The sequence below is a fragment of the Rhinatrema bivittatum genome, chromosome 15 (genome assembly GCF_901001135.1).
Source record: "Rhinatrema bivittatum chromosome 15, aRhiBiv1.1, whole genome shotgun sequence".
In the NCBI taxonomy this organism is placed as follows: domain Eukaryota; kingdom Metazoa; phylum Chordata; class Amphibia; order Gymnophiona; family Rhinatrematidae; genus Rhinatrema; species Rhinatrema bivittatum.
The window spans coordinates 37,201,288-37,225,389 of record NC_042629.1 but is presented as its reverse complement, the minus strand read 5'-3'; the positions used below and the strand labels follow the sequence as shown (position 1 = coordinate 37,225,389).

The following is a 24,102-nucleotide window of genomic DNA, read 5'->3' as shown; positions in this document are numbered from 1 at the left end:
CCAGAGTTCAAGGGCCAGTACTTAGCTCAGGGTGTTATGTTTTCTTCCTGGACAAGCAGGACTAGATTCAGCCACACAAGTGGGTGCTGTCTCCAGAATGTATGCTCTCTCAGCTCAGAAAGGCCTAAAAGTGTTCCTGAACCTGTGCAGGTTTCGATTCCTGTCTTTGCTCTCTTGGACTCCTCACCATATTTTAAGTGTTTTTTTTTCTCACTCTTCTCCACCCCCCCCCCCCCCAATCCATCACTTTGTGTTGTCCTTTTCTTAGCAAGTCTCCTAATATTGTTCTTATATTGAGGAAGAAGTCCTTCAACTTATGCACAAACTGCAAGCATAAGATGGACAGCTTTGCTTGCCATAAGCTCTGTCTTGGTACCTCCCATCAACATTGTTTTCTCTCCAGGATAAGAGTCTGTACAGTAGCCTGGAAATAACAGTCCCTTGCAAAGCTCTCATTGTGTTCAAGCTATGGTTAAAGCGAATACTAGTTCAAGTCCAAACGGACAATCATATAGCAATGTCCTTTGTAAACTAACAAGGACTAGGATCCATCACTATGCCAAGAACCATGCATGATTTAGAATAGGGTATATTCTACAGTATCCAAAATGTATTTACCTCCTAGGAAAAGCAATGTCTTAGCAAATTCTGCAGTCTCACAAATGATCTCTCCAGTACAGTTCAGTTCCTCTTTTGGGTCCTGTAAGTTCTGCAAATAGATTTCTTTACAGCCCCACTCAACTAAAGCCTTCCTCTATACTGCTAGAGAGAAGGAAAAAAAAACAAAACCCTAGCACCTAATAGCTTGTGTCAGATGCTTTTTCATTGCTGTGTGGCAACAGCCTAATGTATGCTTTTCCACCAATACCTCTCCTCTGCAAAAACAGGTAATGGTGATGGGGCCGCTTGGCAACAGTAATCATAACATGATCAAATTTAAACTAATAACTGGAAGGGGGACAATAAGTAAATCTGCAGCTCTAACACTAAACTTTCAAAAGGGAAATTTTGATAAAATGAGAAAAATAGGAAAAAACTGAAAGGTGCAGCTGCAAAGGTTAAAAGTGGTCAACAGGCATGGACATAGTTTAAAAATACAATCCTAGAGGTGCAGTCCATATGTATTCCACACATTAAGAAATGTGGAAGGAAGGCAAAATGATTACCGACCTGGTTAAAAGGTGAGTTGAAAGAGGCTATTTTAGCCAAAAAAACATCCTTCAAAAATTGGAAGGATCCATCTGAAGAAAATAGGATAAAACATAAGCATTGTCAGGTTAAGTGTAAAACATTGATAAGACAGATGAAGAGAGAATTTGAATTGAAGTTGGCCATAGAGGCAAAAACTCAAACTTTTTAAAATATATCCGAAGCAAAAAACCTATGAGGGAGTTGGTTGGACCATTAGATGACAGAGGGGTTAAAGGGGCTCTTAGGGAAGATAAGGCCATTGCAGAAAGACTAAATGAATTCTTTGCTTCCTTGTTTACTAATGAGGATGTTGGGGAGAAACCAGTTCTGGAGATGGTTTTCAGGGGTGATGAGTCAGATGAACTGAATGAAATCACTGTGAACTTGGAAGATGTAGTAGGCCAGATTGACAAATCACCTGGACCGGATGGTATGCATCCTAGGGTACTGAAGGAACTAATAGATCAGAAATTTCATTTTTATCATTAAAATCATCCATTGTACCTCAACACTGGACAGTGGCCAATGTAACCCCAATATTTAAAAAAGGCTCCAGGGGCGATCCGGGTCACTATAGACCAGTGAGCCTGACTTCAGTGCCAGGAAAAATAGTGGAAACTATTCTCAAAATCAAAATTGTAGAGCATATAGAAAGACATGGTTTAATGGAACACAGTCAACATGGCTTTACCCAAGGGAAGTCTTGCCTAACAAATCTGCTTCATTTTTTTGAAGGGGTTAATAAACATGTGGATAAAGGTGAACCAGTAGATGTAGTGTATTTGGATTTTCAAAAGGCGTTTGACAAAGTCCCTCATGAGAGGCTTCTAAGAAAACTATAAAAGTCATGGATTACAAACGGGTTAAAAGACAGGAAACAGAGAGTAGGATTAAATGGTCAATTTTCTCTGGAAAAGGGTAAACAGTGGAGTGCCTCAGGGATCTGTACTTGGACCGGTGCTTTTCAATATATATATATATATATATATATATATATATATAAATGATCTGGAAAGGAATATGATGAGTGAGATTATCAAATTTGCAGATGATACAAAATTATTCAGAGTAGTTAAATCACAAGTGGATTGTGATACATTACAGGAGGACCTTGCAAGACTGGAAAATTGGGCATGCAAATGAAATTTAATGTGGACAAGTGCAAGGTGTTGCATATAGGGAAAAATAACCCTTGCTGTAGTTACATGGTTAGGTTCCATACTAGGAGCTACCACCCAGGAAAAAGATCTAGGCATCATAGTGGATAATATTTTAAAATCGTCGGCTCAGTGTGCTGCAGCAGTCAAAACAGCAAACAATGTTAGGAATTATTAGGAAGGGAATGGTTAATAAAACGGAAAATGTCATGCCTGGAATACTGTGTACAATTCTGGTTGCTGCATCTGAAAAAAAGATATAGTTGCGATGGAGAGGGTACAGAGAAGGGCAACCGAAATGATAAAGGGGATGGAATAGCTCCCCTATGAGGAAAGGCTGAAGAGGTTAGAGATGTTCAGCTTGGAGAAGAGACGGCTGAGGGGGGATATGATAGAGGTCTTTAAGATCATAAGAGGTCTTGAACGAGTAGATGTGAATCTGTTATTTACACTTTCGAATAATAGAAGGACTAGGGGGCATTCCATGAAGTTAGCAAGTAGCACATTTAAAACTAATCAGAGAAAATTCTTTTTCTCCGATTAGGATTTGAATAGCCCCCTTTTAGCTACCTCGGGTATGGTTGCTATAGCTTCAACCTCTAGCAGTTGCTCAGTGAGTTCAACCAAAACTATTCGCAACACCCTTGCCTCAGTATAGTGGGTTGCTACTTGACCCCAACCTTCATTCTGTAGCACTCACAACATGGATATTGAAAGCAAAGAAGTACAAGTGATACCCTTCCCAGTACAGATCAGAGGTAATTTTAAAAGCAAGAAAACTGCCTACTAGATGAAAAAGGAAGAGCTGTAAATTGCTCTGTCGCCACTTCTTTAGCATTTTATTCTCTCTAAATCAGGATTAAAGGCAAACTCTGTCAGAGTTCACTTAAGTGTTGCTGTGGTGTATTGCCAACATTCTTCCAGTTTCTATTCCCATAGGGGCAGATTTTATAAATCTGTGCACACGCGAACAAGAGGACGCGGGATTTCAATAGATACGGGCGTAGCCATTAAACTCTGGGGTCAGTGCGTGCAAGGCTGCCAAAAATCAGCAGCCTGTGCGCGCCGAGCCGCGCAGACTGCCTCCATTCCCTCTGAGGCCGCTCTGAAATCGGAGCGGCCTCTGAGGGAACTTTCCTTTTCCCTCCCCCCCCCCCCCCCCTACCTAACCCACCCTCCCACCTCTATCACGAAAGTTATGCCTGCTCAAAGCAGGTGTAACTTTGCGCGCGCCAGGCCGGCTGCCACGCTCCATGTTCCGGTCCGGGGGCTGGTCCGGAGGCCACGGCCACGCTCCCGGAACGCCCCCCGGGCTGAAACCATGCCCCCCCCCCCCCCCCGGAACTTACGCGCGTCCCGGGGCTTTGCACACGCCGGAAGCCTATGCAGCATAGCATAGCATGCAGGGGGTTTGGGCCAGGTTTTCGGGGGGGGGGGGGGGGGTATGCGTGTACCCCTTTGAAAATCTGGCCCATAGTGCTGTAATTCATTAAAGGCCTCTACCATCTTTGGCCTTCAGGTTCTTCCCCTTCTCAATGGGCTTGTGTAGTACTTTTTAAATCCATATATTCTCCATTTTAAAAGCATTGACTGACCTTAAATTTTTCTTGGAAAGAACTGTTTTTGATAGCAGTAACCTCAGCCTATGCTTAGTAGCAATTGCACCTTGTACTCACATTTTCAATAGGGTAGCATTGAGAACATATTTTGTAGTTTCTCAGTTTCAAGTTGAATCAATTCATGGATCAACCTTGTTTGCTAAACCACATGCCAACAAAGCTGAACAAACTCTTCAAACCTTGGACTGTAGAAGAGCTCCATTATTTTACTTGGAAAGGTCCAAACCTTACAGAAAATCTCCTTGTTTCCTAAGACCCATTATGCAAGACCTATCAGTTTAAAAAGCAAACTCCCCTCCCCCCTTACCTAGCTTTCTACCTGTATTTCCTACTGCTACACAAATTTTGGAATTCATCTTCCTAATAAAGTGAACATTTATCAAATAGGCATGACTTCAACTTCAGTAGCACACTTTGTTCTGTTTTAGTACATGAAAGCTGCATGGCCATCCCCTGGTCTTCTATCCACACCTTTGTCAAGCATAACTGTCTTGGAAGACTTTTTAAAAACTTTAGATTAACTTGCAACTTCAACTCTCCCTCCATTGGGTTGCAATTCCTTTATAACAGACAATATTCTAATGCAGCCCTTAGCTTGAGTATTCCCTTGTATGTGGCTGCATTTAGTCCTGCTTGTCCACTGTGAAAGCAAAGTTGCTTACCTGTAACATGTTTGTTGTAGAGAACAGGACAGGAAATACGAAGAGTGAGGTGATCAAATTTGCAGATGATACAAAATTGTTCAGAGTAGTTAAATCACAAGCAGGTTGTGATAAATTGAAGGAAGACCTTGTGAGACTGGAAAATTGGGCATCAAAATGGCAGATGAAATTTAATGTGGATAAGTGCAAGGTGTTGCGTATAGGGAAAAATAACCCATGCTATAATTACACAATGTTAGGTTCCATATTAGGTGCTACCACCCAAGAAAGAGATCTAGGCGTCATAGTGGATAACACGTTGAAATCGGTTTAGTGTGCTGCGGCAGTCAAAAAAGCAAATAGAATGTTAGGAATTATTAGGAAGGGAATGGTTAATAAAATGGAAAATGTCATAATGCCTCTATATCGCTCCACGGTGAGACCGCACCCTGAGTACTGTGTACAATTCTGGTTGCTGCATCTCAAAGATATAATTGCAATGGAGAAGGTACAGAGAAGGGCTACTAAAATGATAAAGGGGATGGAACAGCTCCCCTCTGAGGAAAGACTAATGAGGTTAGGTCTTTTCAGCTTGGAGAAGAGACAGCTGAGGGGGGATATGATAGAGGTGTTTAAAATCATGAGAGGTCTAGAACGGGTAGATGTGAATCAGTTATTTACTCTTTTGGATAATAGAAAGACTAGGGGGCACTCCATGAAGTTAGCATGGGGCACATTTAAAACTAATCGGAGAAAGTTCTTTTTCTCTCAATGCACAATTAAACTCTGGAATTTGTTGCCAGAGGATGTGGTTAGTGCAGTTAGTATAGCTGTGTTTAAAAAAGGATTGGATAAGTTCTTGCAGGAGAAGTTCATTACCTGCTATTAATTAAGTTGACTTAGAAAATAGCCACTCCTATTACTAGCATCGGTAACATGGAATAGACTTAGTGTTTGGGTACTTGCCAGGTTCTTATGGCCCCGAATGGCCACTGTTGGAAACAGGATGCTGGGCTTGATGAACCCATGGTCTGACCCAGTATGGCAGGTTCTTATGTTCCACCTCTCTGCAGAATGACCAAGTTGACTCATGGTGGCTGCCCGGGAACCCCTGCTCTTGTTGAAAGAGCTGTCGATCTCTCTGAGCACAGTTTGCAGCAGTAAAGTCCACCCACTTGTGTGGCTGCTTTGGCCTGCTCTCTAAGGAATACATCGGTTAAAGGTAAGCAACTTTGCTTTGCCAGTGAGGCAGTCTGCCTTACTGAACACAGTTTAAAAAGTCTACATTTTGATGGCAAGAAGGTTGAAAGCACCACTGTACTGCATCCAGCAGATGATTTATTGACATCACGTCTTCATTCTCAGTATAATGTGGATGAATAGATAGAGGGCTGCTCCTTCAGCTTGGTACAAAATAGATACATCTATCAATACCACTTTTCAGTTTTTGGGGTTTTTTTTAAATTATTTTACCAGTAATAGTATTAAAAGTAATTCATTTCAGTAAGGGAGCTTATAACTGACCTTTTCCTTTGAAAATCTGAGAATGTTACCCCTGCACTTTGTCCCAACACAATCTGAAAATTGCCCCCCCCCCCCTCTCCCCAAGGCTGTTTTCAGTGCTAAAGAAAGCTCTAGAACAAGCTGTCATGTTAGGAAGTTCAAAGGTGGACAGTCAAGCATTAACATTAGATGCCATTGGGGTGTTGGGCCATGCAACAACCCTGAGACTCAAGAAAGCATATGGTGAGCACTGAGGATCCTTAGTTGCAAAGTGAAGGGTAAATCAGAGCAACTGTGGTCTGCAGCATTATAACAAGAAGTAAACGGGATAGATGAAGCGGGTCCTCCTCAGCGGTCACATTCCATGTTTTTATGTGGACAGAAAGTCTGGGGGCAGGAGTGACATGTCCGGTCCTGAAACTTGGCTTGCCTATATGGCTGTGCTGCTCCTTAAAGGACGCTGCCACTGCTTGCATGGGCCTTTATTCCTGCTGTTCTATGCTTGAGGACCTTTTCTTCTCAGTTTTTAATTTCTTTTTCCTGTGCTTGTATTGGTGTTTATTATAATGAACAAAAACAGGAGCACTTCAGTGGCGTAAAGAGGTGGGTTTTCTTACCCCCTAATGTTATCCCTGATGTGGGGTTTGTACAGGAAAAAAAAGCATTCATGAATGACAAGAGATCGTAGAAATAGGAAGACAGGTGCCAAAATCGGGAAAAGCTGCAAAAGTAGGACTGCAACGATGAAAATAGAAGAAAATAAAATTAGGAAGAATGGGTGGACTAGATTTTTTTACAGATATATTAGTGATGGGAGGAAATTCAAAAGTGATATTGTGAGACACAGAGGGGAAGGGGAGGAATCCATAGAGGCTTATTTTGGCACCCCTAGGCACTGTTCCTCCCTCCCCCCACTGAGGTTGAGCAACAGGGAGCAGGTGGTCTAAGCCAGTCTCCTGGTTTCCTTCAGCACCTTTGGGTAAATTCACTGTTAAAAATTTTAAAAAGTTACAAAAACATTTCCATCTTTTATATTACATACTTTTTTTACAGTATAGATATTAGTAAAATTAATTATAATTTATTTCATTTTTATGGGTGAAGAAAAGTGATCTCAAGTATCAGTACAGGGAGGAGATGTCAGAGATGGGAGGAGGATCAGGAATGGGGTGAAGAGAGGGGGAGAAGGAAAGAGGACAAGAGGTGAGGAGGGGAAGATTAGGAATAAGAATATAAGAACATGCCATGCTGGGTCAGACCAAGGGTCCATCACGCTCCGCATCCTGTTTCCAACAGGGGCCAAACCAGGCCATAAGAACCTGGCAATTACCCAAACACTAAGAAGATCCCATGCTACTGATGCTAGTAATGTGGGATAGGGAAGAAAGAGGCTGGTTCTTGAAGTGAGGAGGTAATAGGAAGGGTTGGGGAGTGAGTTCCAGGATCTGGGGAGAAGGGAAGGTCCAAGATTTGGGGGATATAATCCAAAGTCAACAGAGGGAGGATATGAATGCGAGTGGTTGGGAAGAGGAGGGAGGTATCTCTACCATGCTCCATCCCCTCTCTGACATCTCACCCAAGTCAACATACACGTGGAGCTAATCCCTTCTCTCTCACACAAACACTACCCCCCTACCTTTGTTCCCCTCGCTCCCACAGAGGTGAAAACTCCCCAGCTAGTCCTCCTCTCATTCTCCAGCCTTTCTTCCCACTCTAATCATCTCTATTCAGCCCCTCCTAATCTCCCCAAAATGCTCCCTCTTTACTCTGCCTGCAGCACGCTCACTCCCCCCTCCTCTGCTGTTCCCTGACCACTGCCTGGGAGGGGAGGAGCTGGAGTAGGAAGCAGATTCTGCACCCCTGAAAGGCAGCAAATCTTCAGCACCCTACCCTCCCATTTCTGTCACTTTAGGCACAGGCCTGGCCTGCTTATTGACAAATCCAGGTCTGTATAAAGGCTAAGAAGGGTAAAGCAGCATTACTTCACCACTCTTGCGGGTCGTTATTCACCGTGGAAGGGCCAGGTCTAGGCCCACAGAAATTGGACACTTGGGCTTTGAAAGAAGGTAAACCTCAAATGATTTTCAGAAGACTGCGTTTACGAGAAACTAGCTAAACTCCAAGTAGATAAAGTGATGGGGCTGGAAGGAATACAGCTGAGGGTACTAAGGGGACTTAGAGATGTCCTGGGAGCAATTTAGAGTCTGGAATAGTTCTGGAGAAGGATGTATTTCCTATTCATTAAAAGTGGAAGTAAGGAGGAGGCTGGGAACTATGAGCCAGTTAGGCTGTGGTGAGCAAACTAATGGAATCACTGCTAAAATAGGATAGTGCAATTTTTGGAACCCATTGGATTACAAGATCTGATACAGCATGGTTTTACTACAAGTAGGTCTTGTCAGACAAATCTCATCAATTTCTTTGATTGGGTGATCAAAGAGTTGGATCAGGGGAGAGCACGAGATGTGATGTACGTGGATTTCAGTAAGGCCTTTGCTATGGTACCACATAGGGTCCATACCAGGAGCACTTATTTGTCGCCTAACACGACTGGCTGAGTGGGAAGCAACAAAGGATAGTGGTAAATGAAGTTCGCTCTGAGGAAAAAGGGGTTAATAGTGTGCGGCAGGGTTCAGTCCTTTTCAACAGTTTTGTAAGCAATATTGTGGAAGTACTATTGGGAAAGGTTTGTCTTATTGTAGAGGATTCCAAAATCTGCAACATTCAGAAAGATGTAGGAATCATGAGGAGGGATCTAGCAAAGCTTGAGGAATGGTCTAGTCTGCATTTTGTTAGCGTTAAATCTTAGCTGCTAAAGTCATGCATTTGAACTGCAAAAACCTAGGGAGCAGTACAATAGAGAAGGTATAATGCTTCTAAGCATGAAACAAATGTGGAAGCAGAGGGTGATTGTATCTGATGATCTTAAGGTGGCCAAAACGGGACAGCAAAAGCCCGAAAGCTGTTTGCATGCATATGGAGTGGAATGGTCAGCAGGAAAAAAGGCGATATTGCTCCTGTCTGTCCCTGGTGAGGCCTCATCGAATACTGTATGATTTTAGCAACAGCACCTTCAAAATGACTGCAAAAATTGGATGGAATCTGGCCCGAGCATGGCTACTAAAATAGGCAATGGTCTTTGTTTTGAAAGCATCTGGGGGCTAGACTTAAAGATCTAAACACAGATATTCTAGCGCAGTGGTATTCACTCATTGCTCGAGGGCTATGAAGTAGTGAGGTTTCAGGATATCCCTAATATGGATGAGGGAGATTTGCATGTACACTGTCTCATATGCAAATTTTATCATGCATACTCATTAGGAATATCTTGAAAATCTGACCTGTTGGTGGTCCTTGAGGGCTGGGAGTGAATACCAGCAGCCTAAAAGAAAGATGGTAGAGGGGTAGATATGACATACATTTAAGTACTTCTGAGGTAGGACTCTTTCAACAGAAAGGAGGTTCTTCAACAAGGGGATAAGTATAAGGCAGTAGAAGCGGGAGTAAGCTAAGGAAATATTTCTTTCAAAGAGGGCAATGGATTCATGAAACAGCATGTTCTTATGTTCTAGTCGAGGTGGTGAAGACAAGGAAAGAATCTGAATTCAAGAAACCAGAGGACAAGCAGGAGAGCTCTGAGCAAGTGACAGATCATAGAGCAGAGAAGTTGGTGCAGATGGGCAGACTCGATAAAAATGTTATGGCAGACAGAGACCATACAGTCTTTATTTCTCTGTTATAATCCCCAATAAATACAAATGGTATGCCTATCACCAACTTCCAACTCCTTGCTAACTTGTCAATCTTGGCCAAAGGCCAAGAAGTGACATCAGTTTATGGCTCCAACTCTGCACGTGGAGCTCGGCCCACAAGAGGCCAGTAGCAACACTCCAGTTTATTCCTCTCATAATCTGGAGTTTAAGCTTTCCCACATCAGCGGCTGAGAACATTGCTTCTTCAAAACTCACTACCCCTTCCAGGCAGGAGACCAGAAGAGGCTCTGACACCTAAGGTCTTTTGTACAAGAGCACCACTCTCTCGTTCCAATTTTACACTTTCCTAAGATTACCCCATATTGGTCCACTTGAACAAAAAGGAAAGCTTCGTGGTATTCGTTCATTTCAGAGCTTTCTAAAGATGATAAGGAAGGTAAGGTCAATGCTGAACCGAGCCTTTGAAGTTTCATGCCAGAAGCTTGGTGGATCAGGGACAGAGGGATGCTGTAGTCATGGCTGGCCTTTGTTTTCTCTCCCTCTAAACTCATTTCCGTTGTAGAATTCTCCTTGCGCTTGTTTTCTTCTTCTGCTGTGGGTTTATGTTTACATGATGGATAATCTTCCATGATGCCAACTGTCAATTCCTGTGGCCTTGGCCCCTTCCACTTGATAGAACAATCTCTCCTTCCATTCCTTGCTACCTTAAAACACAGGAATCTGGTCTCTTCTTACAAAATCCAGGTCATCATCCAAAGTGAGAAGGACCTAGAAAATGATAAATAAATTAAAAAAAAAAAATCACAACTCTTGCCATAAAAAGTTCTGGAGTAATAAATGTGAATTATATAATGCCGTTCATTTAACTAGCTATGTCATGTGTACAACAGTTAAGCTTCAGAAATAGCCCCCTGTGGGATGCATGGCCCAGTACCACAGGGCTGGTATTTGAATTCTGACAACTTCCAAAAGAGAATGAGGAAGAATTCATATTGTTCGATGTATATTGTCCTTTATAGGTAAGTGCTTACTGTACTGCTCTTCGTTTGTAGATGGTGGGTCTCCTGCTCAACCCAGCCAAAAGATTTTCAGGAGCCACTGTTTTGGAACCAGTGCACCAAAGAACTGCAGTGGCTATTGCAGGCGGCATATGGTAGTGTCAAGCACTGTTAATACCAAACAACATAGAACAACCTTTCTAAAAAACATTTTAGAGAAAAATTCAGCATTTTTCTCTTGTTGTGATCTTAGGGACCTTTTTACTGAAACATCCCGTTTAGCCTTTGCCTTTGTTTAGCAGTGATACCATCACCTAACTCCTGGAATTTAACTCTTGAAAGCTAGTCAGACACATATCAAGTTAATCCAGTGAAAGGCATGGTCTGCAACTAGGTTGGGGATTCATTTCTGTTTAATCAAATACAGCACTTTTTACCGAAGAAGGGGCCATTAGGTGTCACTAGTCAGCTTTTCATAAGTACATGCTTAGCTAAAAGTACTCTTCCTAGATGCTTAGATGAAAGGAAAGAAGCTTTCTAGACAGAGGGCCTGATTTGTTAAGGTTTTTCTTCCAGTCCGTGTCTGTAGGGGACCCAGAGTTGGTTGTTAAGCACAACCTGTTTTAGCAGGGCCACGGAAAGTCAGGAGGGCGCGAGTCCCATTCCTTTTGTTTAATTTAACAAGATTATAGGATTCAAGCAAGCATTTCAGGTGCTAATTTTCAGGCCACAAGCCAGAATGTGTTTCTGTGCTGGATCAAAGCACTAGGAGAATATTATGTGGTCTACAGGAGGGCCATATTCAGCTGCTTATATGGCTGAGCTGCTTAGCAGGAGAAACCTATCTGGCTATCTTAACCTGAATCTCTCTCATATATATATTCATTCTACATGTGTGTATGTCTATATCTATATATATATATATATATATATATATATATATATATACACACACACATAGCACACAGAAATTTGTGAGCGAGTATGTAGCATTTATATATATATATATTAATTATACTTTTAGACTGCACTAACAGCAAGCTGAGTAAGGCAGTTTACAACACTAACATACAATACAATTACAAACAAGATTACCCTAATTAAAACATTGGAACAGCCACAAGTTCACTTTTTTTTTTCTAAAAAACCCCAAATAGTTGGCCTCCAGTCTAATAGCTATTGCACCAGAGTTCCAGCATTCAGGCCCCATTACTGCGATCATCATCTTCCTGGACCTAATTTTTTTTTTTTTTTTACTTGCTTGATCTCTGGAACTATAAAAAGTGGCTCTCCTGAGGAATGCAATGTCTGCCTGGGAACGTATCGCTGTACGCTGCTCGCCAAATAAGCGGCTCCCTTACCCCAATGGCCTTTATACCCGCAACAATTTTCTCTATCTGGCTAAATTTAGTATAGATCTTCAGCAGAGTTCCCTCTAAGCTAAGCGGGTGAGCGATTGCTCATATATTTTAGAGCATTGCTCTCAGCGTCTACATGGTCGCTCACATAAATTTTTCGGTGTGCTATATACAGAAATGCAATGCTAATACTGGTGTTCAAAAATTGTTTGTTTTAAAAAAAAAAATTGTGGCTCACACGAAAAAAGTTTGTACACACCTATTCACTCCTTGGAGGGAGCATTGCTCTTCGGCATGACCGGAGCTGACGGGATAGCTTATCCAACCAACTCAACTCATCCCCAGTTACATCCATGTGCCGTCCACCACTTAGGCATTAACTATTTAGCCAGAAAAGTAGTTCTCTTAGGCAAGAAGTGATGCTGGGCAAATATTCAGCTGCTGAAAATCAACCTCGATGCGGCTGGCAGGGGAATGTACAGAGCAGATATTTCTCTATTGAGACTCAAGTACTATACTCAGCCACCTGCACTGGCATTTACGGCTCACAGCTCCCACCTGAAAATAAATGCTCACGGACCTCAGGCCGCTATACCCACCAGTGCTCGGAAAGTAGATGTTTCATCGATCAAATAAATTAATGGTGCTCGTGGCTGGGTTAAGCAATAATAAGACTCACGGGTGAGGAACTATTTTCTGACAATTATTCCAACTGAAGGAACACCGGCTTCAGTTTGTTGTCTATTTTATTTTTTGTCATGTACCTTGGTTAAAAATTCTACAATTTATGCAAAAATGGAATCAATCACTCTTATAATTTGCTGGTCCAGCCATCAAAGTACAAACAGCACTGGGGATCTGCAATAGATATAGTATTAAAAATTCAAAAGTTGAATGTAAAGGGGATTATGGTCCCTTCACTAAGGTTTAGGCTCCTGCGTGCAGAGGAGAGCAGTGAGTGGACTGAACATTTGCTTTAACACTCCCCTCGACGAGGGGCCACAAAGTTACAGCCTAGGGGGTTGATTACAGAAACTGGAGAAAAGTCTGCTCAGAAGCTTTGGAGCTGAGTGACCAAGAAGTCCAGGCTGTCATCTCGCTGTAGGCTGGAGAAAGGGGGAAGCCTGCCTTTCTGTTCCCAGTGTCTGCACCCTCCTATAGGGGGTATAGAGGGCCCTGCAGGAAGGTGCCTGGAGTGGTGCTTCTGATACTTTACTGTAAGAGCCATTTCTGAGGGATCCGGCAGCAGTGCAGATTATCCCTGCTCCAAGGGTGTAAACCATTCATCCTAGGCCAATCTTTGGTAGAAAGAGCTCCCTGATCTGAGTCCAGATCTGCACAGGAAGAGCGAGAGGTAACCAGCAATGTGGAAAAGGAGATCTGAATCCAGTGGAGAGGAGACAAGTTCAAGCATTAGAGGATTAGGCATCAAAAGGGATATTGGGGAGTGAGAGCACTCAGCATCCCTCAAAGGCATCCTTCCAACCCAGTCAAAGGATGGCGGGGATCCCTGGAGAGCGAAACTGCAACGATTAGAAACCCCCTTGTGAACGCCCAATCCCGGTTAGAGGATTTTTCCTGTTGAAAGAGACTGCATAAATTGTAGCTTTCTGATTTGAACTGTTTAGTAAATCTTTGTAAAGTTTGGAACACCACAAGCACGGGTACAGTGCTTCCTTAGAAATGTTTCCATTAAATGCCTTGGGCCCTCCCATCAAAGAATCCTCTCCAAGGTTGGAAAGGAGGAGGGTCACACTCAGCCCTGGTTTTGAGTATGCCGCCAGTCTTAATGTACCAGGAGGGAGGGCTGCAACACTGTAAGAGACAAGAGCTTGGAATGTACAGTAGACATAATGAGCATGAAACTGATATTTTTTTTCTTTTAAAGGAAAGCATTTTCTGACATTCTGTGGTGCTCTTCAGTGATGCAGGAGATTGTTGGTACTTGAGTCTTCAAAGTTGCCCTGTGTAAGATAGACTTGAGTAGCTACCAACTGGTTCCACTCACCAGGAAGGAGAAGAACATGGCAGATGCTGAAAGGAAGTGCCAGATGTCATGATCATCAAAGAAATCCAGAAGGATGCACTCGCGGTTCTTCTCACGAGACTCAGCTGGGGTTTCCTAAGGAGACAGAGACAAAGAGTTAGGAGTTGCCTCTGATATACATCAGAAGATGCATGGTAGGCAACTGCAGATACACCAAGTGGCCTGAGCAGGCTCAGTGCCAAAGAGGAATCTGGGTTAGAGTCTCAGCTCAGGACTGCCCAGGTCACTGGGGATGCTGTGGAAGCTACAGGAGCCCTGCTGCATGGCCCCAGCCCAGGATTCTCATGGCAATGACTGAACTAAGCTATGAGGGGATACAAAATAAATCATTAGATACTTGACTGAAGGTTCATGGCACCAGCTGGGAGCTCAAAGAAGCTGAAAGAAACACCTGCGTCTACATAAAGGCCCAATAGTCCACCCAGTCGGCTTAGTTATTGAAGTCTACACTGCTAAGGATATATCCCAGCTACCAGCCATATAAGCTTGATTGCTTGTAGCAGGGCAATCACTTCTGGTCCTCGAGGGCTGCAAACAGGCCAGGTTTTGAGGATCTTTCTACTGAATATGCATGAGATAGATTTGCATACAATGGAGGTATGTGCAGTCAGATCTATCTCATGCATATTCAGTAGTGATATTCTGAAAACCCAACCCATTTGTAGCCCTCGAGTCCCGAAAGTGAATGGCACTGGCTTGTAGGATACTGCTCCAGTTTTTGTAGTCTTTGGTTTGGGTTGGACCTAAACTTCTAGAACTGGGATACCGCAAACTATGAATACTTCCATAAATCCTTGATGCATACTGCTGGCTCCCTCTTAAGAGAACATTAGACTCCGCACCTATAGGAAACTTTTGGAATAGTACACGTTTGAAACTTTTGAGCAGCTGTGCTAGTTGTTAAGGCATCAATCTCCGTAGATAAAACTAGGCAGGTTCAAACCTTGATTTAAAAGAAAACAGAGGTCCATCAAGGCCTCGCTTCGGACTGCCTTACAGATCTCTTTTTGCATGGTCAGCTAGGTGAACTGCTCACAAGTTTTAAACCTCTCATAATTCCATCATTTTCCTTGCACTACCATCGGTCTCATATACGCAGGTTTAATTTCCTATGTTAAGAGTCAGCACTGGTTCTAGTCAACGGAAGGAAAGGCTGAACTGAGCAGGACTAGCTGCTCAGTTCACAAAAACAAAAATAATCATAGTGCCCCCACCACAGTCATCTACCGAACCTCAGCATGGCCTCATTCCCTTTCCTTACAAGTAGGAGAGCTCTCAGCTGCCAGCCCTAACAGCTTAATCACTTGGAAGACATTGTTCCTATCCTTTTCCATCACCTGTGTGTGTAGACAAGGCCATCCTGCTCTACAAGCTAGGCAGCCTCCTCTCTCCCTCATGTGTAATGAAGCCACACCTCAATAAAAAGCTGGACAGCTCTTCCACCTCTCCATGGGCACACTGTACCGACAGTCGGCTTACCCTTTTCCCCCTCCACTTGGCCTCCTTTTGATCTGTTGCCTGTGGTGAGGACCCGCCAAGCTGAGAGATCCCAAAGAGACCTTGAAACCTGACTCTCCCCTCATCTCTTGCCCATCGCATTAGTTCTTTTATATACTTAATAATGGGCTGAGCAGGCAGATTCTTCTTCCGCCGTTCCAGCTATTTCACACGAGGGAGGAGGGGAGAATGGGAAAGCTGTGTGAGGTCCCCGGCCTGGAATGTGGTGGATGGTGCTGTCAGATAACGCCCAGTGGTAGCACAGCAAGGAGTTTTGCACTGGCAGAGATGTGCGTGGTCTGGCACAGGATGCTAGAGGTTGGGTCTGAGGTGCACGAGCAGAGGTACAATAATCATGGGCAGGGGGAGGGGGTTTGACATGCAATACTGACACAGCAGGCACACACTCAAGTCAGGATCAGGATTATTGAACTGTCTGTGCTACAGTATCTACAAACCCCATACATCATGCCATCAATTTCTATTTTCTCCATCATTAAAAAATACCCCCAAAAAGATAAGAAATAAACCCTGAAAGAGACAAACATATAGCGGTTACCTCCCAGCTGCTCAGATTCTGGAAGAAGAAGTAAAGGGCTGAGCCCCAGACGACAGCTGTGGCGATGATACAAAACAGAGGCAGGGGCTGGATCTTCTCTGAACTCCGAAGCTGCACAAAAATCAGATACTTGCAGTAAATCTATAAATGGCTTCAGAGTATGCCATGGAAGAATAGGGGTAGATTTTATAAGAAGCGTGCGGGCTTACTTTTGTTTGCACAACCCTGCGCAAAAAAAGAGTGCACTGGATTTTAATAGGTATGCGCGTAGCTGCACGAATCTTAAAATCCGGGGTCGGCGCGCACAAGGGGGTGAACATTTGTGCACTATGGGGTAGATTTTCAAAGGGATACGTGCGTACCCCCCGAAAACCTACCCCCCCCCCTGCGCACGCCGAGCCTATTTTGCATAGGCTCGGCGGCGCGCGCAAGCCCCGGGACGAGTGTAAGTCCCGGGACTTGCATGGAGGGGCATGTCGGGGGGGCGTGCCGGGAGTGACGCAGCGTTTTGGGGGCGTGGTTCTGGCCCAGGGGCGTGACAGCGTGACAGCGGCCCCCGGACCAGCCCCCGGACCGGAACATGGAGCGCGGCAGCCGGCCCGGCGCGCGTAAAGTTACGCCTGCTTCGAGCAGGCGTAACTTTCGGGATAGAGGTAGGGGGGAGGTTTAGATAGGGCCGGGGGGTGGGTTAGGTAGGGGAAGGTGAGGGGAGGGCAAAGGAAAGTTCCCTCCGAGGCCGCTCCGATTTCGGAGCGGCCTCGGAGGGAATGGAGGCAGAGGCTGCGCAGCTCGGCGCGCACAGGCTGCCAATTTTGGGCAGCCTTGCGCGCGCCGACCCCGGATTTTAATAGATACGCGCGGCTACGCGCGTATCTATTAAAATCCCACGTACTCTTGTTCGCGCCTGGTGTGCGAACAAGAGTACGCGTGTGCGCAGATTTATAAAATCTGCCCCTTTGCGCGCGCTGCCCATTTCCTCCGAGACCGCTCCAAAATCGAAGCGGCCTCAGAGGGAATTTGTTTTGTTCCCCCCCCTCCACCTTTCCCTCCCTAACCCACCCCTCCACCTTTATTTTAAAAGTTACGACTGCCCGGGCCGGTTGCGGCGCGCCATTCCCTAGTCCAGGAGCAGTTGCAGAGGCCTCGGCCATGCCCCCAGGCCGGCACCACACCCCCGACACCCTTCCCCAGCAAAGCCCCAGGACTTGCGCACGCCAGCAGCCTATGCAACATAGGTTCGGCATGCGCAGGGCAAGCTTGGGGCAGGTTTTCGGGAGGGGGGGTACGCACGTATCTTATGCGCGTCCCCCTTTGAAATTCTGCCCCATATTCTGTAGCTTTTTTTTTGTTTTATTTTTACAACTCTGAAAGTTTAGTGCAAAGATGAATTGGAAGGGGAGAGGAGATGGGGTTAGCAATGAGCAGCAGAGTAAATAAAAAAAAGTGCTTAACTGGTAACATTTTTATAAGTCACTTTGTTCTTACTCTCTGCTCCAGCTGTGAAGGCAGGATGAGTACCACATCACAGGAATAAAAAAAAAAGGTCACACAATAAATAGGAGAGGCTAAGGCCCAGCGATTCATGCTATGAGCTGTTTAGATGGAGACCAAAGATTAATTCCCATCTCAAGCTCTGAATTGTGTCACCCTAGGGGCTCCAAGTGCTTATGTAAGGCATCGCCATGATGAGGGCGAGGATCCTAGGCCAGGTACTGCTGTCATGGCTATACAACCATCATCCAAGAAGCATCAAAGGAATTCCCAGAAGGCACTGGGGTGACCTGCACGGTGCGGCACTTACGACCCTAGCAGCCTATGCTTCCAAGAAGGCACTGGGGTAACTCTGCATGCAGCAGCAGTCATGACTCAAACAGCAGGGGCAAGACTGCATCAAGCTTTACGGGGGTAACCTGCATGGGTGTGATTATGATTAAAACAAACCACTGAGCATAGAGAAGCTGGATGCTTTGCACAATGGCTTCACTAGTTTTGGCAGCTGTGGGGATTAGTAGAAATCCTGGTCATGAGACACTGAAGAGGGACTTAGGGTTGGGTCTTGTAAGAGTGTCGTAGAGGAAGACGACAAGGCCTGATACGGAGATGAGAGAGGCCAGTACTTTACTGCATTCTGGGCCTGCTTGGTACTGATATGGAGAGTGGCTGTAGGATAGGAGCTGAAAGTTCACATGAAAGGGGTGGAGGGTGGGGAAGGCTAGTATGGGTTGACTATGAGAATGTATGTGGCTCTACCAAGGGCCAGTTTGGGCTTTTTTTTCCTTTCATTTCCCATGTTTCCATGTCAGCTCTTGGCAAATGCGACCGCCTTCTTGCTTTATGCAGTAATTGCGAGGGCTACATTTTTAATCCCATAACCTTCACGAATACTAAAAATACAGTACAAAAAAAATTCAGTAAATAATATTAATTGGAAACGATGTTTAGGCTTTACCTTCATGATGATATAAAATGCCAGGTAGAGCAGCAGGTTGCATATAAATATGCCTAGCATATACGATGCAAAGTCTCGAGGACGATACACCAGCCCAAAGATTGCACTAAAAAAAACAGGAAGGAAGATACACATGTGATTATACCCCATCTTCTAAATATCATGCCACCTCATCATAGGAAGAAAAGGCTAAAAACTTACTTCAACAGATGGGAAGAGCAGCCATGCTGGGTCAAACAAGAATAAATGGGGTCTTCCCCCCTCTTGAAACCCCTCAGCTGGAGGGGACGACACCTCCAAGGCAGAAGCCACCAGCAATGCTGTCCTGCCAGCAGCCGTCTTTTCCCTCCCCTTCCCTGAGCCCCACCAGACAGAAGGCATTGGGGTCTCCTGCTCCACAGAGCTGCAATCAAACCAAAGGACCAGCAGCATTGGGGCACTTTAGTTAGGCAGCTACTGATTTGGATGAGATGGGGTGGGGACACTTGGCTATGAAATATTGTGTACAATTCTGGAGACTGCAGTGGCACATGGATCTAAACTGGGCGGAGCCAAGCTAGAAAATGGCTACTGAAATGGGCAATGGGACAGACTTAAAAGATCTAGAGAGATATACTCTAGAGGAAAGGATGGCTAGGGGAGATACAACAGAGACATTTAAATACATCCATGGTATCATTGCATAGGAGGCTCTGGAACAAGGGGTCATGGGATGAGTGTGACAAAGGGTAGACTTGAGTAAGCTAAGGAAATATTTCTTTACAGAGAGAGGGATGGACACATGGAACAGCTTCCCGGTAGAAGTGGTAGAATCAAGGACAGTATGAACTCAAGAGAGCTTGAGATAAACACAAGGGATCTCTGAGGGCGTGAAGCGATTGTAGAACCGAGCAGTTGCTTTGGATGGGCCATATGGTCTTTTTCTGCTGGTGCATTGCAGTGCTCCAGTGGCGCAATCGGTTAGCGCGTGGTACTTATAGAGCAGTACTTGCATGGAGTTATGCCGAGGTTGTGAGTTCAAGCCTCACCTGGAGCATGCCTGTTTTCTTACTCTTCTGTTGTCGAGATAGAGAGTAGGTGTATAAATTATTCTGCTGCGGCAGTAAAAGAAAGCAAACAGAATGTTAGGAATTATTAGGAAGGGAATGGTTAATAAAACAGAAAATGTCATAATGCCTCTGTATCGCTGTGTACAGTTCTGGTCCCCGCATCTCAAAAAAGATATAATTGCGATGGAGAAGGTACAGAGAAGGGCGACCAAAATGATAAAGGGGATGGAACAGCTCCCCTATGAGGAAAGACTAAAGAGGTTAGGGCTGTTCAGCTTGGAGAAGAGACGGCTGAGGGGGGATATGATAGAGGTGTTTAAAATCATGAGAGGTCTAGAACGGGTAGATGTGAATCGGTTATTTACTCTTTCGGATAAGACTAGGGGGCACTCCATGAAGTTAGCATGGGGCACATTTAAAACTAATTAGAGAAAATTCTTTTTCACTCATCGCAAAATTAAACTCTGGAATTTGTTGCCAGAGGATGTGGTTAGTGCAGTTAGTATAGCTGTGTTTAAAAAAGGATTGGATAAGTTCTTGGAGGAGAAGTCCATTACCTGCTATTAAGTTCACTTAGAGAATCGCCACTGCCATTAGCAGTGGTAACATGGAATAGACTTAGTTTTTGGGTACTTGCCAGGTTCTTATGGCCTGGATTGGCCACTGTTGGAAACAGGATGCTGGGCTTGATGGACCCTTGGTCTGACCCAGTATGGCATGTTCTTAGATACAGTTTTGGATTTGTCAATTGCAAACCAAGAGGAGGCTGAAAGACCACAGGGGTTTTGGTTGTTACTTTTCCTGTGAAACTTCTTCCCCTTTAAAAACTAATTATTTTCTAATGAGGTCCAAATCCCTTAGGCCTGCGAGTGAAAGTTATCCGTGGCACAGAACACACTTAGCTAACACTATCTGGATAAGTTTAGCTGGATAATTTTAAATCCAACCAGCTATACAGTGAACCTAGCCAGTTAAGTCAAACAAACAAATAAATACACTCACCTCACAGGCAACAGGCCCATCCCCACCATCCCCCAAAGTACAGGCCCAAAGATCCCCCACCCCTGACAGTAATATAAAAGAGCTGGCTCCAGGTTTCCTCCTGCCCCCATCCCACCCCACCCAGAACCCTCTCGAGCCCCAGAGGCTGAGCCAGGCGACAGCGTCTTGCTGTGCTCCCTGCATCATCCAGCACTGCTCCAACAGCAACACTGCAGCAACACGGGACGACGCCAGAATCACGGAAAGATTATATCGGCTCAGCCTTGCGGGGAGCAGGAGAGGAAGTGGAGCCAGTTCTTTCAGTTTAATATCTGCAGGGGGGTGCCTTGGACTACCATGGCTTGCCACTGGTTATAATGGTTGGGTGAGTTTGGGAAATCAGATGCTACGCCCTGCCTTTGCTGTTTTTTCAGGGGGGGGGGGGGTTCAGTTTCAGATCCTCCATCCCCTGTGGCGGGTTGGCTGTTCAGATCTGGAGAGGAAGGGACAATGAAGGACTCGGCTTCCCACGTCACCTGGACACTCCTAGGGAGGCAGAGCTTGATCAAGAATTCAAGGGAAAAAAATTATCTGAAGATGGGAGGGTCTTTCAGATCTGAAAAGGGACAGAAGAGTGAAAGGCAAGCTACTAAAAATGAATCAGGAGGAGTACGGACAGCAACAATGTCTTTCAGTGTTCATAGTAGCACAAAGGTTCTTCGTTAAATAGTGGAAGGATGGGAGGTTGTAAGGGATGTATTGTTGTTTAACTGTCATTTGAACTTTGCATAAGAGCCAATGTCTGGGGGGTGGGGAGTGGGCTTTGTCTAACAATTTCTTCCTGCTAATAGAAAGTTGAACCATAAATAGTGGAAGGATAATGAAGGGTGCTACAGGTCCCTGGGGCAATGGCAAGGGCAGTTTTCAAAAGCCATTTACCCAGCATCAAGGGGCTGGCTGCAGACTACGCACCCTGAACATCGCTACAAGTAGCTGTGGGGGGTTCCAAAGCGCGTTTATCCGGGCAGGATGAGGAAGGAGTGCGTATTCCTTACATTATCAAATGTGCGCACGCTATTTCCCCGCCAAACTCAGCCACGCAAACAGCCGAAAAAAAAAGTCCACGGGGCAGCTTTGAAAAAGGGAAAGGTCGTGCAAAAATCTTTCCCCTTTTTAAAATCAGGACCAAGACCTCTCATGGACTCTGCACCAGAACTGGCTGGTTTAAAGCTGCACCCCGCCCCCAGGGAAGAGGTTGAACCTCTGAAATACAGCTGAACACAACACGGACATCCAGTGTTCATTTAACAACTGCGGTTCCAAAAAGGGTTTGCAGTACATTTTGAAAATTCACTGCAGAAATCTGATGCAACGCTAGTGCTTTAAAAGGTGCAGCGGGAAGCTCGTCACTCAGAACGCCTGAAATAGATATTAAACTCCCTCCATGCCATCCCATGAAAACATCTGAGCAACCTATAAATGCACCTGGAAGGTTTAAATAAAACTTCCAGCTATCTTTGTTTTAGGTTTTGCTATAGAACTGGAACAGAGAGGTAAAGGAAATACAAGTAATCGCACGTGCGCAAGCACAGACTGGATGGTTTCAGCGGAGAGTTGACTGCGCCGTATGCGATGCGACGTTACTTACAAGGACCAGTTCACCAGGTTTCCAACAATGAGCAGCACCATTCGATCCTGGAGGGAGAAGAAAGAGGAATATTTATTTCCCACTCATTTACCAGCCATGCTATCCCAGAAGACAAAAATAGCACCCATCGATGGCTTATATTAAGTGCTATCTTTTGGATCATTTACGTGCCCTTTATTCTTTTTTCATCCAAAATTCCTTAATATCTCTCTGGTATCTAGTGGAAGGCCCTTGAGTGCACCCTAGAATTTCGAGGTGTCTTGTTGTCCTTTCGAGGTCTCCCTGAAAGGCAAGGTCCTGAGGAAACAGCGGCCAACCTTGCTCTATTATACTGAGACCTGGTAGCGTGCATACATGGCACTGTGTGCGGTAAATTATCCTAGACGCTTAAAAATGGAACATCACATCCATGCACTTCCTGTGTTAAGGTCTTTAAAAAGGAACCAAGTTCCATGATCGACCATGGTTTGCAGATCCTTAAGGAACTCAAGAGGTCTGAAATAATTATGCAACAATGGTAAAAAAAACAAACCCCCCCACACACACACAATCTTGTGATATTTTTCCTAAAATGATATGTTTGAATTATAAATATAATGTAATAAGGAATATATGTTCTCAGAAATTTGTGGAGACTTTTGTTAATAAACTGACTGTGGATCTTCAGCCCATCCCCGCTGTGCAGGGCTTTTTTTTATGCCAGTACTGGAATGTACTTAGTCTACACCCCCCCGCTCAGCCAAGGAGGGGCTGAATTAAGAGAGCAGAGCAGCTCTTCTCTGCTCCAATCTGTTTCAGTCTGGCCCTGTAAACCATGACCAGGAATAATGCAGAACAGCACCAGAACCTAGTAAATTACCCATATTATTAACCATTCTATATCCTGTAATTTAAACTATTGTTATTAGCCTTATTCATTGGTTTTTTTCTCCTTTTAATTACTTTATATCTTACTTTGTCATGACAAAATTTGTGCTTGTGTTGCTAAAGTTTCCTGAAACTAAACCTGAGCAGAGCACCAGTACTGCCTCTCCCTCTTTCAACTTCCTTCCCGCGCTGGTGCTTTTCCCATGCCACCATGTTGGCAGAGGAGGCACAGAAGGTAAAAGCCCTGCTGCCTTATGCCTGCTACTTGCGGGAGATGGGATCATGCTTTAAAGGCAGCCCTGCACAGCCAGTTGCAGGCAGCTGGACTATTTGGAGGGGCACCAGATGGTTGCCCCCGAGTTTCCCTGCCCCACTCCCAAGGATGGCCCTGCATCTGAGTACTGCCACCTTTCTTTCTAGAAATAAATAAATAAATAAGCACTGCCGTTACGTAACAACCTTTGCATGTCGGTCAGCACATCAACCTTTGGATCCTGACTGGCTTCTCTTGTTACCTTACCATGTACATAGGCCAGCTGCACTGCTGGATGCAGTCCATATATAACACCAAGGCAATCCGGCGGAAAATCCCAAAGTCTGCCAAAAGAGGAGGCAAGCAGGGGTTATTGGGATTTGGCTTCAGGTTTTTCCCTGCCATCCTCACCACCGGTTAATGCACGATTCTGACTGTTTATCATTTAACAGATGAACAGGAATAAGCGGGGCAGCCTAGATGGGCTTTCAGTGCTCGCATCTGTATTACATAACTACTTATTGATAGGTGCCTCATCCATAGAACGAGACAGGCAGACATTGCTAGGAATG

At 44.7% G+C, this 24,102-nt stretch overlaps 1 protein-coding gene and 1 non-coding gene across 5 annotated transcripts in view; one reads left to right on the top strand and one right to left on the bottom strand.

Moving 5' to 3' along the window:
* Positions 1-9,812: 9,812 nt before the first annotated feature.
* SIDT1 (SID1 transmembrane family member 1) overlaps positions 9,813-24,102 on the bottom strand; it is a 118,929-nt gene continuing 104,639 nt past the window's right edge. For all 4 annotated transcript variants that reach the window (XM_029578466.1, XM_029578464.1, XM_029578467.1 and 1 more), the window contains 6 exons: positions 23,798-23,874; positions 22,411-22,457; positions 18,733-18,838; positions 16,284-16,394; positions 14,189-14,302; positions 9,813-10,592 (listed from right to left, as the gene is read on the bottom strand). In XM_029578466.1, coding sequence (XP_029434326.1) covers positions 10,530-10,592; positions 14,189-14,302; positions 16,284-16,394; positions 18,733-18,838; positions 22,411-22,457; positions 23,798-23,874 — 518 coding nt within the window. In that variant the 3' untranslated portion in view covers positions 9,813-10,529. The remainder of the gene's footprint in view (positions 10,593-14,188; positions 14,303-16,283; positions 16,395-18,732; positions 18,839-22,410; positions 22,458-23,797; positions 23,875-24,102) is intronic.
* On the top strand, positions 19,674-19,768 carry TRNAI-UAU. Its single transcript has 2 exons — positions 19,674-19,711; positions 19,733-19,768. It is a non-coding gene; the product is annotated as a tRNA-Ile (tRNA).